The 17,719-nt window shown below is 36.1% G+C and overlaps 1 protein-coding gene across 2 annotated transcripts in view; it reads right to left on the bottom strand.

The window, feature by feature from the left end:
- Nucleotides 1-427: 427 nt before the first annotated feature.
- The window catches only part of FAP (fibroblast activation protein alpha), a 40,065-nt gene continuing 22,773 nt past the window's right edge, over nucleotides 428-17,719 (bottom strand). Inside the window, exons 17-26 of one of the 2 annotated variants that reach the window (XM_005152653.3) lie at nucleotides 17,610-17,657; nucleotides 14,626-14,724; nucleotides 13,827-13,896; nucleotides 12,422-12,616; nucleotides 9,757-9,811; nucleotides 6,495-6,594; nucleotides 3,398-3,462; nucleotides 2,455-2,527; nucleotides 2,126-2,199; nucleotides 428-760 (exon numbers count right to left, since the gene is read on the bottom strand). In XM_005152653.3, coding sequence (XP_005152710.1) covers nucleotides 659-760; nucleotides 2,126-2,199; nucleotides 2,455-2,527; nucleotides 3,398-3,462; nucleotides 6,495-6,594; nucleotides 9,757-9,811; nucleotides 12,422-12,616; nucleotides 13,827-13,896; nucleotides 14,626-14,724; nucleotides 17,610-17,657 — 881 coding nt within the window. In that variant the 3' untranslated portion in view covers nucleotides 428-658. Of the gene's footprint in view, nucleotides 761-2,125; nucleotides 2,200-2,454; nucleotides 2,528-3,397; nucleotides 3,463-6,494; nucleotides 6,595-9,756; nucleotides 9,812-10,053; nucleotides 10,742-12,421; nucleotides 12,617-13,826; nucleotides 13,897-14,625; nucleotides 14,725-17,609; nucleotides 17,658-17,719 lie in introns of those variants that run through there. The other variant, XM_031052130.2, reaches the window with a different exon arrangement.

Genomic DNA, 17,719 nt, shown 5'->3' with positions numbered 1-17,719 from the left:
CATATGGTTCACATACTCTGAATACAGGGAGAAAAATACTGAGATGAAATAGTTATCATGAATGTCCTCCTTTCATGTTTAAATCTGAACATTGGGAGTTTTGCAGAATCAAGATTTCAGATGAGAGTTGGATAAAATTTTAACACAACATTCAATAGTCTCAATAATTATCCAAACTTTATCTTTAAATATTGTGTGTTCCTATCCCTGCTTGAATTCTTTCCAAGAAATTGGAAATAAATTTTGAGAAACCAGTTCTTGTTAGGATGCTAATTAGGTACTTGCACTGATTTCTTTGTCCTTTCCCATTTTATAGTTGTAGTTAACAAATGCAAGCATATTCATCTGGCAGTGTGCCTTTGCAATGGACCACCTATCTTTGGATTACAGAATGTAAGTTTAAGCAAGATGGCAAGAAATGCACACAGCGTTTTACATTCTGATTTTATTTTTTCTATCAAACAGGTGTCAAATGTGCCAAAACATATATTAGCATAACATGTGCTAATATACAATATCAAAAGTGGATGTAAACATCAGTTTAAAGCTTCAAAATTCCTGTCATCAATTCACCTGAAAGCCACGTAACCTGGGCACTGTTATCATTGTACTCTCCCAGAGATGTATCTGATACCTCGGCACATTCTGAATATTCTACTCATTCTGACAAAGAAAAACATCGTTTGAGGAAGTGGGTCATATGTGTGTAGAGATGTTTGCTGGAAAGGCCTGGAATTCCATGGTTCTGGTCAGTATACCACTGAAAAAGAAAAAAAACAAAAAAAGCCATAAACCCCCTATGTTATGTTTTCAATTCTGCAATAGTTAATCAATACAAGAACTTTATTACCATATAGAAGTAAATGGCTGCCTCAAGAAAACTGAGGGACTTGCTACTCTTCTTTCTTTTCATCACTTTACAGTATGTTCATATTGCTGAAAAAAGTTTCTAAACTTTCTGTAATCCAGTAGTAATCATTACTGCCTCAGAAGGGACAAGTCAGTTGTATCAAGTCAGGCAAAAAAGCTTTGAGATGCCCTTAGGGATGAAATCGCCTTGACCTGCTGCATGGCCTTGACAGTTAGGGTCACAGTCTTGCTTTGGAATACTGAGCTCTAAGTGACAAGCTTTTAGCTAGATGTTGTGGGATTCTGTTCAAAACATCCTGCATTACATCAGGGCCATGAACACTAGGAATCGTGTACTGCAAATAAAATGCATATGAATTCTGCTAACTCTTAGAAATAACTGCCATTCTCCTATAGCTTAACTAGAATGACTATAACTCTATACAGTATTCCAGATATTTGAGAAATAACAATGATTTGCTAAATATCAGTGAAGGTGGCAGAGAACGTGGAATACACTAAAGGGCCTACAGAGGGATCCCTGTGTGATCTCTTTTTGGAAGGTTCATAGTCCTGGGAAAGTAGACTCAGGCAGAAGGCCAGTACATTTGATAGCAGGCAAACACTTTGGTCATTAGCTCCAATAAAAAAGGTGCAGAAGCAGAGCTTTGTGTGTAACTCAAAGCTACCTTGTGGTTGTTCATTCCTCATCTATATACTCTAACCTCTTGCTTATGTGTTTTTCTCTGCCTGCACCACAGGCATGTTTTGTGGACAACTAGTGTTCTGATGCTGGATATACTACTCGGATACCTTCTACCCCTTTTGTGCATTTTGCCTTGTGCCTGTGGTAGGTATGTCCAGTGAAAGACAGAATCCATCAGACTAGTGATGGTTTCGCCCCCAGAAGCCAGCTTCTTCATCTTTCTCTCTTTTACTAGCTATCACAACTTTCATAAGGAGGCTGGATTCTCATTCTTCTCCCTGGCTCATTTTAAAAGCCTCAACATTATTCTTGAGAACAGAGAAATCCTGCTAGCATCCAAATGGCAAGAAGCAAAGCATGGGGGTGGTGTGGTGTGAGGGGTGGTGTGGAGAAAGCAGGCAAATCCTTTGAGCAAGAAATTGTTTATGAAGAGTAACAGAAGCACTAGCAATTCATAGGTTTTGATGCATGTTCAGTAGAACTGGGTTCTTGAGAACATCGCCAAATATCAGATAAGCTTATTGATAAAGCTATAAAACACTGTTCAAAATGAAAAAGTCTGTTATTTACCATTGCCTGGAAATCCACCTGTGCATTAACCAGAGCTTTTGCAATCTGTGCTGAGTTCTGAAAATGTACGTTATCTGAAAAAGGAAAAGGAATTGGCTGTTGAAATGTGCAAATACTGCAAAGCATAAAGTTATAGTGCATTAAATTGTGTCCACTAATTATCAACTGATACAGTTGACATTACTAAGAATGAGTAAGCATCTTATGTCATATGGAAATCTATCAAAGTTCTAAGTACTGACCCTAATCAAAGGCATAGAAAGATGCTTCATGTTTTTCAAACAAAGTGATTCTGGCTCTGTATTTGTACTGCCATTTGCAAACCTCACCATCTGCTGTTCCATGGATGAGAAGATACTCTACGTTTTGGAAATTCTTTGCTCTTGCCATCACAGTTGAATTCTGTTGAGAGGAAAAACGAACAGTTCAGCAGCTTCAATTTAAACCACTCAACCACAGAGCTGAAAGGCTTTCGTTACCTAGTAGAACAACAATCAAACAGTTGAACTGGCATAATAATGATAGCAGTGACTTCATATCAATCTGAGATTATAATAGAAACCATATGTATTTAGTGCCTTTTCTAAGAGCATGAAAAGCACAGCATTAGCCATTGTGTCATTCCCTGAATGTTATAATTCCTAGGCAGATCTACCAGATCTACCAGGGCAGTTTGGTATTGAGCATTTCTGTTCTTTGAGTTGGGATGAAGAACAGAAACTGAGAACAGGATCCAAAATCTTTAATAGGTATCTGTCCATTAACTTCTTTGGGCATTAATTCAGTCCTCTCTATATGCAGAACTGGTATGTGCACTGCTGGAGGAAGCTACAGACTGCCTATCAATGTGAGAAGAAAGGCAACCTGTGCCACATAGAGGAAGCTGTTCTGACCATTTAGTATGCTTATGATGTTATTGTCAGAAAGTTACATTTACATGAAGCAGTTTGCATACCGTGGCTAACAGTACCAACCAAAGCCTTATCAACATTTTAACCTCTCTCACAAATTCTTCCCTAGGCTAACGGTTTGCATTGGCAGAACTGCCTGACTTGTCCAAGTGCGAAAATAAGGATCCTTCAATTTAGCATATTTAGGATTTATAAATACAAAACTGCAAGTAACTATGGAGATATGATTTTCCTGTAGCTTAGCTGCAACAGGACTGCCGCCATGAGACCTGGCAGGTCATTTTCTTCCTTCACAGTCCTACTTGTCCATGGAAGCGTGGTTTAAGTTTAAGGCAGATCAACACAGAGAGAAAATTCTCACCTTGTAGTGCTCAAGATTATCGGACTCTACAGGCAGACCCATAAATCGTTCTGTGTAGATAGATGCTGTGATAGTAAAGGAGAAAAAAGCTATAGGTAGAGAATGTACAGAAAATTTTGTGCCTTCAGTGACATGTAGCAAATGAAATATTGTTTATTTTAACTGTATCTGTTCTGCTTGGTTTCCTCATAATACACAAATATAAACATATTTTAAAAAATAAACTATGAAGGTTAATTAATAAATGTCCTCCAAAATGTCATTGCAGGAATAGTTGTTCGATATTCATCTGTGGAACCAACACAAAGTTTTGTGGATAAAGGTAATTATTTGATATTGCTTTATGCTATTGGGTTGAAATCCAGGTCAGTTGAATGATCCAAGAAGTCAATAAAGGAGCATGGTGAAATGATGATACAGCCTATTTTTGCCACCTTGAAAAGAATTTAGCAGAGAAAAATTCCAGCCTGGGGTGTGTACATGTAACTACAGTAAATATGGATATATATGTTTTCCATTTCCTACTGAATGAATATATGCAGAAATTAGGAGGAGCAGGAAATGATAAAGGCTTGCACTAAAAAAGTGGTGCAATTGCAGTTCAGGTCTCTATTCAGTTCCTTTTTCTAACTATGACAAAGACTGTTAACAGATTTGACAAAACAAATGTGAATAACTGAACAGCATTACCAAGAAATCAGTAGGAACAGCTATCTTTGAGCTGCCTGGGTATTTGTAATTTATCTAAGAGCCGTTATGAAAATTTGTGGAAAACTGATGCAGCAGCTGTCACTACCAGAACGTTAGTTTCCTTATGACCTTGCCTTGAAAGAGCAACTGACACATATTGAGCAGTCAAGCTACAGTATTGCAAGAATTTTATTTATTTAACAGAGTCAGGGCTCTCTGACAAAGAAGAGATGGAATATTTTCCTCCCATAAGAGAAGTGATGGCCATTGAAATCCATAAGGACTGTAATTGTCTACCTTATTGTCCAGTTTGGCACACTGCATTAGAATAATTTTATTAAAAAGTAGAAATAAGAGTCCTCCCAGAAATGGAAAATGACTCAATATACTCATGTTTCCATAGTTTATTATATATCCTTTACATATGTTACTACTGAGTGCTAATAATGTGTACTGTGTCTCCCAGATCAGTGAACTAAGACTCCTGAAGATAGTATCTAATAAGCTAAGTACCAAAAAAATCTAAGTAGCCTATATTTTATGAAAATCCTTTATCATTCAATGAAAACAGAAAATGTGCAATATCTGTTGTCAACACAGTGTCAAACAACCATATTGGGCTTAAGTCTTCAATAAAAGAGACTCTTTTTGAATGGCTGGCATTTCAACAGTATTCTGAGCCAAATTCTCCACTCTTCTACCAGTATAGCTACAACAAGTCCACAGAGGTCAGCAGAATTGCATTATAATGATTAAGTGGAAGATTTGGCTTGTCAATTACTGAGGAAGAAAAAGGAGATAAATTGCAAATTTTAATAAAACAGTCACAGATCTAATGCTTTTAACTATACATTGCCTCCCAGCACAATTTCCCTTGCCATCTTGTAATTGTGCAGCTGTTATTAACTCTGACACAAAATGGAGGTGAGTGAGAGGGTTTCAGAGAAAAGTTTATGGCCCAGACTCTGATCTGTGCATCTAAAAGAGGGTGGGACAGAATTTAGAAGCTCTGGGGGCCAGTATATCCTCTGACATACTACTTAGAGACTCAAATATGTAGCATCCTGTAGTTTTGCCCCTAACACAGTTCACCCTAATGTTAACATGATTTGTTTGCCAAAACTTATGACTCACAACTTCCTTCTGTTTCCTTCCTTCCTTAGTGGAGGTACATTTGCCTGTTTGGATTTGACAATGTGTTTTTAGCAAGATTCTTTAACTCCTTCATGAAAATTCATCTAACGTAAGGATTGCAATGGTGTGCAATTAAGTTTTACCTTAACTAAAAAAATAATTCATTTTTTTTTATAATTGAATTAATTTATAATGTTTACAAATATTTTACTGAAGGACTTCTGCAAAAATAGTGCTTTATGCCTGCATTCTGGAAATAATTTTGCGATCATGAGCAAAAATGTCTTAAAAAAATCTTGATGCCAGTGAAAACATGAAGACTATGCTTCCTGTGTCATACAAATGTTTTCCCCTTTGTTTGCAAAACACCATAAATACAAGGAATGTCTGTGCTAGCAGTCAGGGAAGGAATCTTTCCCATTTAACCAAAATTTTTTCTCATAACCAAGACTTCTTAGCAAACGACCATATGCTAAGTAAATGTGTTCAAAGTGCTACATTTTGCTCATTGAAAACATGCATGCCATGATTCTTTTTTACACTAAGGTTCCTTTACACCATGCCAAAAGCTTAACAGGTCTGTAAGTAAGCCTGAGTGTGTGCCTGCTTTATTCACACAGTAAGGCCCTGGGAGTATACTCCCAGAGTTGTTTCCTCTGAACATTTTGGAGCCTAAGTCAATAAACATAAATAAAAATATGTTTCATAACACAACAACACAGGAAGTGTGGCTGAGAAACATCTAAGGGGAAAATATTGAATAAAAAAAATTAAAAATTACGTCAGATACAACTGAATCCTTTTCTTTTCCACTGCTTTAGAGAAATAACTTTTCAATCATCAGAGATACTGATTCCTGACAGAGATAATTTGCAGTATATGAAGCTGAAGTGCACTGTGATTCCATTACTGGCAGAAAAATAATTTCAGCTGTTTCTGAATTCAGTACTACTGTTTTAACAGGATTTTTAGGGAGAGCACTCCTGAGTATAGCAGTTTATCAAGAGGGCTTTACATACTTTGGGTTTCAGATGTACATATGGAATTATCTGGGCATATCTTCTATATGACAAAGTCTGTTCCAAACTGCCAGTTGCAGTCAGCTATTTTCAGCAAAGAAAACATTAAACTTAAGGTCCTAAGAGTTTTATGTCTAGGTAATTGCAATGTGCTTAAGTTTCATATTGCCAGTCTCCTGCAATGATTTAATTTAGAAAGTCATTAAATGCTACATCTTGCTTTGCAAGTCAGTATTTATGACAAGTTTCCATACCGTAATATTCCCAGCTGGAAACAGGAGCCACAGCCATTCCACATTTAAATACTCCACTGCCAGATCCAAGTGCCAAAGAAGTTACGTACCCACCATAGGACTAGGGAGAAATCACAGATAGTTTAAAAGAGTTGGTAAAGATTTGGGCTTTTGTTTTCTGAATCAAACTTGCACAAATCAATTCTAAAGTAAATATTTTGCTTTGAATACATGGAAGACAAAGCAACAAAAGTATTTCTTTCATTTATTTATTTCAAATGGATCTGATATTTTCCCCTGTGAGACAGATTAGACAATTTAATTGAATCCCTTCTCTTTTGTTACTTCTTCAATGCTTAATGCAGGATACTCCTCTCATTACTGCTTAGAATCATAGAAAAAAACTAAGTTGATAGGGTCCTTTGAGGTAATCAGTGCAACCTCTTATCTCAAAACAGGGCTAACCAGATTTAAATGAGGTTGATCAGAGTCACATCCACATTATGCAGTCTTTCTACCAGATCTGTTTCAACACTGATCACTCTCAATTTTTTTTTTCCTAAAATTGAAAGAAAACTTGCCTTGTGGTGACTTGTTTTCATTGTCTTCCATCCTTTCAGTACGCACTTCCAAGATTTACAAGTTGTTTCCTCCCTTAACAAACTCCCTAGCTTTTACTAATCATTGGCATATTGAACCAACCCCATCATCAGTACTAATAGGCTCAGGTAGCTACTTGGGAACTTGAGATTGAAGCAATTCCTCCCTGCTGTCTGCCACTGATCCTGTTATTTTCTGGACTGATTCCTCAAACTGGGACCCAGCAAGGAAGAGTAAGTTCATAGCTGGAAGTCAGGGAAAGCAGTAAGTACATGTGGATATGAGAAGAGATTTGTGCAACTGTGTGGGGCTAGTTGCTGAGACAGGGAAATTCTGTAAATAAAAATAATTTTGTTTGGCTGACCACAGGATGTGGAACTGGGGTTGGGAAATACTTGTATAAGGTCTTTGAAAAATGATGGGTTACTGTTTACTTTGGAATAGATGGAAGGATAAAAATATGGGGTGTGTCATGAAGAATTCTGAAGATTATCAACTTCTTCAGTAGCACATGAAAGACTATTAAGCATTTTTTTGTAGAAAAATCAGTTAGTCCCTCCTTCCTCTTGACATTCCAGCTTGAAATGACAGTGAGGAATATGCTAATGGAGCAATAACATGTACAATTTTTCCAGTTCATTTGATTGGCTTATTTGATATTTTTAAAAACAGTCCACAAGGCTAAACTGTAAAAGATTAGGACCAGGCAGATAAATCTATGCACTGTAACAGAGTTCAAAACCTGAACTGATTTAGTAATTAAGTTATTTTGCCACCCAGAAGAGTTTGGTGAGTCTGAAAGTACTCTGAACTGCATAGTTCATGCATACCTGCCAAGCTATAAATAAGGAATCACCTTTGAACTCCTTTTGAAGGTTATGGACCAGGAAACAGTATAATAAACAGAAGAAATGAAAAAAAGACTGCCATGTTTGGCAATAGTGCTGTTTGAATATGATATGCATTACTGGGATACAATGCTTTACATGTGTGAAATCTCTTAATTGGCTCTGGAAATAAAATATGACGTGATTAAAAAAATAAAATATTTTCATGTGGCCTTAACTTACTTAATGTCACTTTAGAATTACTCACTTGCAAGTGTCTGTGTCACTTAATTTCACCATATGGTACCCCATTTTATTCTGGTGTTATAGCAGTGTCTGCCCAAAGTAATTTAAATATTAGTTGGTAGAAGCTTCATAGAAAGATTTTAGCAGCCCTGTTCATGTGCTATCTAAGATCAGGGAACTTCTATAGTTACAGTTGAAATGAATCTTAAAAGATCCATCCTCGTGTGTTTCTGGGCAAGCCTCTTACAATGAAACTGGGCCAATGAAAACAAACAAACAAAAACTAGCAAAAAATAAACAAAACAGTGACAGATCAGAAGAACTCTCCTGGCAAAGATAAGCAGTTAAAGAAAATGAAATAAAAGGTCTTTCTGATTGATAATCAGAGAAAAATGAACATGTATGAAGAGAAAAAAACCCAGGAAACGTTAATGAGTGGCTAACGTATCAGTTTGTTCTGTAACCTTTTTTTAATTAGTGCTACCAGTTACTGATTGATAGCTGATACTACAGCTTACAGAGAAAGAGTAAGGGTGGCTAACACAGGTCTGGCCTCCAACCCATTTACCATTCCCTACAGTACTGTCCCTAAAACATGAGACCCTCAGATGTTGTTTATCATCTTGTTCTCCTGGATAGTATCATTCTGTTATGCTGAAGCTGATGAAGCTGGGTAGGAGGCAGGGCTCCAGTTCTGCATATGCATTCTAGATCCAGCCATTCATGATGAACAAGAGCAACTGAGTCAGATGGCCTAAACATCTTAAAAATCTCTATAAAGGGGCTGTGTGGCATTTGTGCTGCCACTGAGTTGGCTTCAGCTCTCCCATAACACCATTAGTACATCTGCATCTCATTTCTATGAACAGTCCTACTTTGAAGCTGATAACACAGGAATAAAACCCCAACTATTCCAATACTTTATTCTTCACTATTAGAATGCAGTGCTATACTAAAATATGTAGTTGAGCTATGCTATTCTATTTCTCAGTGCCTTAGGGTAGAGGAATGTGGTCATTTAATAAGACTTGCAATGCATCTGGCTATACAAGGTTCTGGGTGTGTTACAAAAAAAAGTGTGTGAAAAAATTGGTGATGAAAAATAGACCAGCTGATTATTTTGAATGACTCCTATACAGTCTATTTTTTTCTACTTCTTGGTGAAGCTGTCAATGTTGTATACCCCTAAGACCCACATTCATCCATACTGACCATTTCAAAGCCAACCAATTATACAGTGATTCAGATAAATGCAAGGGTCACATTTTCTGATATTTTAATCTCAGATCAGAAAGGGTATACTTGAATTTTGACACCATGCCAGGAAGTCCCCAAGTTAAAAGTAAAGGTAATTAAACCATCTCAATTTTCTTTAAGTCCAAACAATGTATTAGACTTTTTAGCATGTCCTCTTGAGCTGTCAAAGGTCCCTTTTTGGGAGCTTGCACAGTTTCAATTGCATGATGTAGTCATCAACAGGAACCATCCCCTTTGGCAATGTCATCAAACACTGGCAGAAGAAACTTTATGCAGATTTAGGGCAGAAAAAGTAATAATAAAAAAATATATTGCAGAATTATTTAAAGATAGAAAAAAACCCAACCACTTACCCAGCCCCATATTGCTATTCGTTTCTCATCAATAAAACCCATTTCTATAAATTTCCTGTGAAAAAGAAAATCACAGAAACAAACGCATTATTAAAAAAGATTGATAATGTATGACAAAATAGTAAAAAATAATTCTCTTTCACTTTTTTCCAAATATTAGACTAAATTAAATAAATTGACAATTAGCATAGCATGTCTGATTTCTACAAAGCATGTGCTATTCTATTAATAGATATTTCAGAGACAAAGGAAGAATATTTCTTGAAAGAATAAAAATGCTGAAATTAATACTTCCTTCATAATAATTTTTGTTCCAGTGGATAAGGACTCTGCCCAACTGTCTTTTTGGTAAAAAAGTTCTATTTTCTTATCCTTAGAAGCCACCTGGATATTCAGTCCAGACTAGGTTAAACACCATACATTATACTCATGTTAAACATCGCACATTCTACTCATGTTGTACATGTGCATATATATGTGTATAAGCACGTATACAGGCATACACTCACACACATGCAGAAAAAAAAAGTTCAAACCGTGTATTTCTACTAGTAACCACATTTCATTTCCAGTAGCCCTACATTTTCTCAGGCTATTACCATCTTCATTATTTTAATGCCAAAGGTGCTGATTGCCATTAATATTCAGACTTTAACCTGCAAGATGCTCAACATAATCACTTTATAGTTTGATACTCTGATCCCTCAAGAGGCACAATATCAACCTCTGAGATTAGGGATTCCCTGGAGCAATAAATAAGCTTTCTTTTTATGTTCCTGAAAAGTGAAGAGCACATACTGCTATTATAATATAAAATAATAACGAGTAAGGTGTCTTCTAATGCTCCAAGTAGGTAATAAGCTTTAAATAGATGAAAGGTGTACCTTGCTTATCCAGTCAGTAGTCAAAATGGGCAAAGAGAATCATAAATATTAGGTGTCCTACAAAAATCCCACATCAGAGTCTGAAGACTGTATTTTCAGAGCTGTATTAGCAACAGCAAAGAAAAGAGGATAAAGCAAAAGAACACAAAGGTTTGAGAGTGACAGATAAACAAAATAGGTTCAGGTACATGCCAGGACACATATTAGGTCCTATTTTACTATAACATGCATGAACAACTGACAACACCCAAAATATGGGATACTGTCTGGGTGGGACAAAGTTCAAGCAGCCAAAAAATGACTCAGGTTTGTTATATTGCTGTCTTAATCCCTGGGGTTCCTCCTACAACAAAAGTCCCTCCAAGAACTTACTAGAGTATAGTATGCTCTCTAAAAATCATACATCTTAAACCATGTGTTACATCAAGAAGATGGAATGCAGTACATTTAACTGAATAAAAACTCAGTCTAGGTGCTGACAGAAAATTGGGAAGTGTGAACTCTGAGGTAATTTCTTCACAGCCTGTCTCAGCAGATTTTACAAATGCAGAATCAGCTTAGGTTCCCTTTGTCTCTGACATTTTATGTCTGAGTGACAATTCAGAGTAATAAAAAAAGATTATCTCTCTGGTGATATTTTAAAATATGCCATTTCTACTAAAAGTTTTAAAAAAGAAAATCAAACAATAGATGAATAGAAAAACCTGACATGACGCATCAATTCCGTTTCATTTATCACAGAAAAGGAAAATGGTGTGTTCACATAATTGAGGAGGAAATTAATTATCACAAAGCAGAAAGAGGAAGGAATAGAAACCTTTCTCAGACACACTTGTAAATACAGGCTGTGTTCTCAAACAAGTAGAGAAAACTGAGGGAACCTGTGCTGTTAGATCCCATTTCTAGCTAAGCTACTATTACTAGCTAAGCTACCAGTCAGGTCTATTACTGAAGGAAAGAGTGTATTTACTGTTGCACCTGGAAATCTAACCATGCTCTGATTGGCCAAATTCCAGACCATAGGGTTTGCATTAATCTCTGGAGTTCAAACGCGTCTTTAAATTCTCACTTCAGCAGTGTTACTGCATCTGTAAGCTTCTCAGGCAGCCTTTCTTTACAAAACCTCAGCTTTCACTGCCTCCCAAAACCTCTACTCAGGGAATTATTTTTTCTTGGAAAACTTTAAGTGCTTTGATGAAAAGGAGCACTGTTGGGGAACAACTACCAGAGGACCTCAGGCACTTTCTGTTGTTCATAACTATCCTAAAATAGCATGGAAGGCAAGTTTGTATGACTAACCAACATCCAGGAGGCTTGTGTCAGGATTTCGGTCTGCTGCAAAGTTCACATTTGACCTTTAGCTAATCACTGTGGTACATCACTATGGATCTTTGGCTAATATGTGTTGTCACTGAGGTAGGTTTCTCCTACAGGGAGAACTTAAGAATAATGGATAATATGTTGGCTTACCTCTCACCACTGACACTTGTATTTCTGTAGGCTTAGGACTGAAGCCTCTGATGATACTTTTATAAAATGGAAATGGTGAGGTCTAAATGTGGACTTAGTAGTATACGGACTTTAATATACCACACAAAATCTCACTGACATCAAGCACCTCAATCATATTTTATAAGTTTTCTTGTCTTATTTCCTGGAGACCTCAGCTCTCTAGAAGAAAGGCTGAGTAGTATATTCAGTTGTTTGTTTGGTTTTTTTTTTCACATTACTCCTTGTAGGTACGCAAATATAACAGTTGTACAGGGAGATATTCTACTTACTTCACTGCTGAGATTTGGTCCTCAACTTCATAGACTCCAAGTCTTCGATATACTGCATGCAAAATCTTGTCACCTTGATAAGCTGTCCCTCTGCCATCCACTAGAATAACAATAATTCCCTCTTTGCTTGCAAGATAGGTTATCCAGCTAATGCTAAATGTTTCCTTTACATTCTGACTGCAGGGTCCTCCATACCTGAGGATGAAAATTCACATGTTTTCAACTCATATTATTAAATTTATAAATGATTACTGGATTATAACTATAGGTACTTCTTACATTTTCTGGACAAGTATTTTGTTATATGGCTGTGGCTCAGAGAGCTCAGTAGACAAGCAGTTCAACTACCATTTTCATATATTTATGAGATTTTGCTATTTAAAATCTATTTAAATCCTTTAGCTCTTATGCGTAAGGCAAAATGTTAGTTTTAGCTCAGACCAAGGGGTGCAGCATCAGGTGCTTGTCACAAGGGTAATCCTGGGAATAGTAATGCCTCAAAGTCATGCCTCTTTCTTCTCTCCCAATTCCTTAGGTGTAACACCAGTTTTCATTGCTTTTCTGCATTTGACCCCCACATGCACTCAACAATGCCAGAAGAAAGAGGAGAAAAAAGTACAGCTCCTTACACTTTCTGGACATCCCCATCTTTGTTTCAATAGAGAATATGTGCTGTTGAATCTGGAGTTGGAACACACCCCACATAGCTGAGCAATAGAGAGATATTTCTCATGAGAATGGCCTAATGCAAATTATATGTTTGACCTCAAGGACACAACTGACTTAATCATCTATTCTAAACTTAAGTCAAATATACTCGGCATTCTTGGACTTTTGGATCGTCACTGATTAATAAAAACTGATGCAAGGTTTATTACACCCACTCAGCTCTCAATTTTTAGCACCACTGCAATTTTTGTTGCCTTTTCTGCCTGCAATAAATTAAATTTGTGTCAAATGTTCTTTAGAAAGAACATCTGATCAAAGAAGACAGTCCACATTGTTTAGGGGTGTTTGATATTTTTTGTCTTCTTATTAAATGAAGCAGGCTTTTGCATTTTCTGCATTAGCAAAGCTGAAATCAGTAATGTCAGTCTGCCTCATGGTAAACAGAAGCAGCAACAGAACCAGGAACTCCAAGCAATACCCCGCATGTTTTTATCCTTTTCCTGACTCTGAGGAACTAATCCTTGCCCTGCTAAGATTAATATTAAAAAAGTTATTGATTTCCCATTAATTGAATGACATTCCATAAATAAATTAAAAAATCCATCACAACAAACAAAATAGAACTTAGTGGTTTTTCTTTTGTTTTGTAAAATATGGCAAAAGTCTTAGGTTTTGTTAAATTATAAGAAATATATTTTCTAACAAAACAGCAATGATCAAAGGAAATGGTACATACACCTGAATAAGCAGAGGGTACTTCTTGGATCTATCAAACTGGGGGGGTAGAAGCATTTTGTACCACAAAGCTAGAAAAGACACATTAACATTACATTGTTAATGGTTAAAATGATTCATCCAGGCATAATCCAGAGTTTAGTGTAATAGTTATGAAAATGAATCAGCACTAACTGCAAAACACGTGAACTGTGAATCACAGAATTGATGCAAATAACTTTGTATTGACTTGTTGAAGAACAATTTTTAAGAAATAAAGTGCCAACTTTTAATTTAGCTGTGCATAAAATTATTTCACGTAACTCTAGGTTCACAGTTTTCCAGGTGCCTAGAAAAACACAACTAGGAATGTACCTGTTTATGAAGATTATCAGAAATGAGTTTTGGAAACTTTATACTGAGTAATTACCATGAAATATTGTTTATGAAGTCACTATGGAGACAACAGTCTATATAATGTATAACACATGAATAGCAGTTTACATTTCAGTTTTTATTATTGCCATCCTATGATGTTTTTTACACATTATTTCCAATAGTATTAAACCGATAGTATTAAAGATTTATTTATTTTTTTAAAAGCATTGTGAAGCAGAGATGTATTTTAACTACTATTTTACTGAGAAATACCCTGAGGCCAGACAAATTGGGTGTTGTCAAACAGGGCACAACCAGGCCTCCTCTTCCCAATCTGACAGGCTAACAAGAACATTCTACAGAAAAATGATACTATAACAAAATGAAGGCAAAATATTAAAATGGTATGAATAAAAAGTATAATAATGATATATAATTCTTACTTATACCGTCCACTTCAAGTTTATTAATTTCTTCTTTTGGTAGTTGGATATTTTGCAAAGCAGACTGCAATTCCCAATTGTCTTCCAATACTCTGAGCTCTAAGTAGAAGAGATGACTGAATTATTAACTAATTTATTAATTCCTCTTCATTATTTGAGATACCTTTATTTTGTGTTATTAGAACAGAAAGGAAATATGTGCATTTTATAAGCAGTGTAATGAAATCAATTCAGACATTTCTAATTGGGAAAGACACATAGGTAAATAAAAGCAAGGCACATGTATAGAGCACAAATATTCATTAGTTTTCAATAGGATGTACATTTTGCAATGCAAAACATTGCACATGGTGCCTCTGTGTGTTAGAGTCCTGGAGTCCTGGATATTATGAATAAACTCCTTTCTCCTGCAGATCTTTCATCCCAGTTTTGTAATATGGAGCTGTAAATGCAAAATCTATCCCATCTTGCAAAACACAGTTCTGTATCTCTTTCCTTGCTTACCACAGTAACACCAGTTTAAACTCTGAGACCCTTGGGCAGTATGGTTAAGTGCACAGATGTTTGGGAATATCTTGTTTCTGTGATAATGCAGGAAATTCAGTTTCTTTAAGGGGTTGTGGCAAACCCTTGCTTAACCACTGTACATTACACAAAACTTACTGTACAACTGTTTGTATTACTGCACACTTAGTGAACCTCTTCTGTTGTTGCCGTTTTATAGGGCATTATTTTGTTTGTTGTTTGTTTGTTTATTTTTAAATCTAAAAAGTATTTAAGATTTTTGTTTTACTTCCTTTAAACCCATTTTACAGTGATATAATTTAAACATTAGTATTTGAAATTTACATAATTTCCAGCATAGACTACAGAATTATATATTATGAATCTACTGGATATTGTTTGTTTATGTGTTTTCCCATAAGTAGTGATGGATGAAGGATATTGTACATAATGGAAATCAGTGACTTTCAACTTCAATTTAAAAAATGAAAGAACCTTTTAGAACTGAAGGAAATGCTTCGTGGCTAGTTTGCCTTTCTATTTATTTATTTATTTATTTTTTCCCAATAGCAACCACTTCCTGCTTCTGGAAAAGCTCAAAAAAAAAAACCCCAAACCCTCAAAGTACTTCTCTCAGCACTTCCTGAGCTAGACAGTATCCAGGACATGCCAGAAAGACAACACTGGAGTTTGTTCTTTCAATCTTGACAAGTTTTGCAAATTCATGTGGGGTTTTATGGCTGAAAAATCATCCTAGTACTTGATACTCACCCAGACACAGCTGAACCCTTTCAATACCTCTCCTCAAAACTGAAACTTGCGCACTGCCACAAATGAATTGTAGGCATACTAGAAGCAGCTTCCAAACAAGCGTATGTTAGTTTAACTGCACACCTCCTACTAAAATTCTTATCTTTTCAAAATGCTGCCAACTGCAATGAGAATGGACCTACTAAAAATAGTTTTGCATCATAGAAGAGATTATGAAAGCAAGGGACTTAAAGAAAATTAAACCAAAAAATCAAATAAAAGCCTGAATTTGTTTTTATTCCTGAAGAATAATAGCAGAGCAGAGTGAGGCATCATGAAACCAGTGGTGAAGATCCATTAAATGAAACTGTTCTCTCTTGCACAGAGGTTAAGAAACAGAGGTATCTGTAAGTCAGGCACTTTGCTGCACTCCATAATAAGGAGGGGGCCCTTGATACACAAGGTCATAATGAATCATAGAAAACAGTGAGCTATGGCAATGGATTAAATCTGAAAAAAATCCATGCATTAGCTGTATCTAAACTGTTAAACCTATTTAAATCTTCTGCAAAAGAAATACCAGAATAACAGCGTTTTTATAGCACAATTGCAACAGACATGTTGACCAATCTTTTCCATCTGCAAACATTTAACATTTTGGTTAAAAACTAAGATGTACCAACTCCTATTGTAGTCAAAATAATCTTACATTGCAATTCACTGACTTCTACATGAATCACCACTGATTATTTCATCTTAACACTAATGTAGCATTTGTTTTTCTCATGTTGTCTTCTGGTCAGACAACACTGAATTAACACTGGGTTATCAATACTGGCTGACCTGGCAGTAAAGACCCTGGCAGCAGAAATGTCAGAACATTTCCACTGGTTACTGGGCAAGAAAGGACGAATGCCAAATCACTGAGGTGTTTTACAGGACCATGCTAGTTTTCATAACACTACAGGACTGAGTACTTTAAGTTGGAGAATTTTTTTTAGGGAAAAACAAAGGACAGAGAGAGAAAAGTCACTGCAGAGTAATTAATATTTTCATGGTTAGCAAGTTTCTTCTAGGTCTAGTTGCAAACAGTCCTCATTAAAAGGCTACTTAAAAAATGAGGGTTCTGAATGTTTCTTGCTGGAGTTTCCATCTTTTATCAATAATTCACCTTGTCTGAAGCAGTTATTTAAACTGACCATCTGAAAGAGCTTTTGCTCTTCCCTAACATCTCTGCTGATGGCTGAAGAGCAAGTCACTGATCCAAATTCTAATTAGCACAGCACAACAGCTCCAACTGCAAACTTTAAATAGTACACTGCTGCATTTTGTACAGGGTAGGTTGGCTTCATGAAAAAAAAACCCTCAGAAAGTTTTGTGCTCATCCAAATGTCAAAAGGAATAGGTAGGAAATCAAAATAATCTTTTCTACAAAGTTTGACTCAATATTTAGGAGACAAAGAGCTGCTGATGTTCATTGCATCCATAGGATAGAAACAGGAAAAAACATCAGGATGCTATAAAAGTGCTGGATTCAGGATAGAAAATAAAGTGAGTTCACTGATATTTAGCTTTCACTAATTAGAAATCTAAAAAGACACTAGATATTTTGATGACAAAGAAGGTGAAAGGCTTCTTGATCACAATCCAAATATTGCATTAGAGGATCTACATAGTGAAGATCGATGGAAAAAACAATTGCTTAGAAATAGGCAGGATATTTGCAGTACCTCTGTCACTGTAGTTCTCAAAAAGAGTAGAAATGGGAATCCCAGGACCTGTCACAGAATGATAAGAAGGCAGTTTATAGTTTGAAGCTGGAATTTTATGATGGAGCTTG

The sequence above is a fragment of the Melopsittacus undulatus genome, chromosome 8 (assembly GCF_012275295.1).
Source record: "Melopsittacus undulatus isolate bMelUnd1 chromosome 8, bMelUnd1.mat.Z, whole genome shotgun sequence".
Classification (NCBI taxonomy): domain Eukaryota; kingdom Metazoa; phylum Chordata; class Aves; order Psittaciformes; family Psittaculidae; genus Melopsittacus; species Melopsittacus undulatus.
This window is presented reverse-complemented; position numbering and strand designations above follow the sequence as displayed.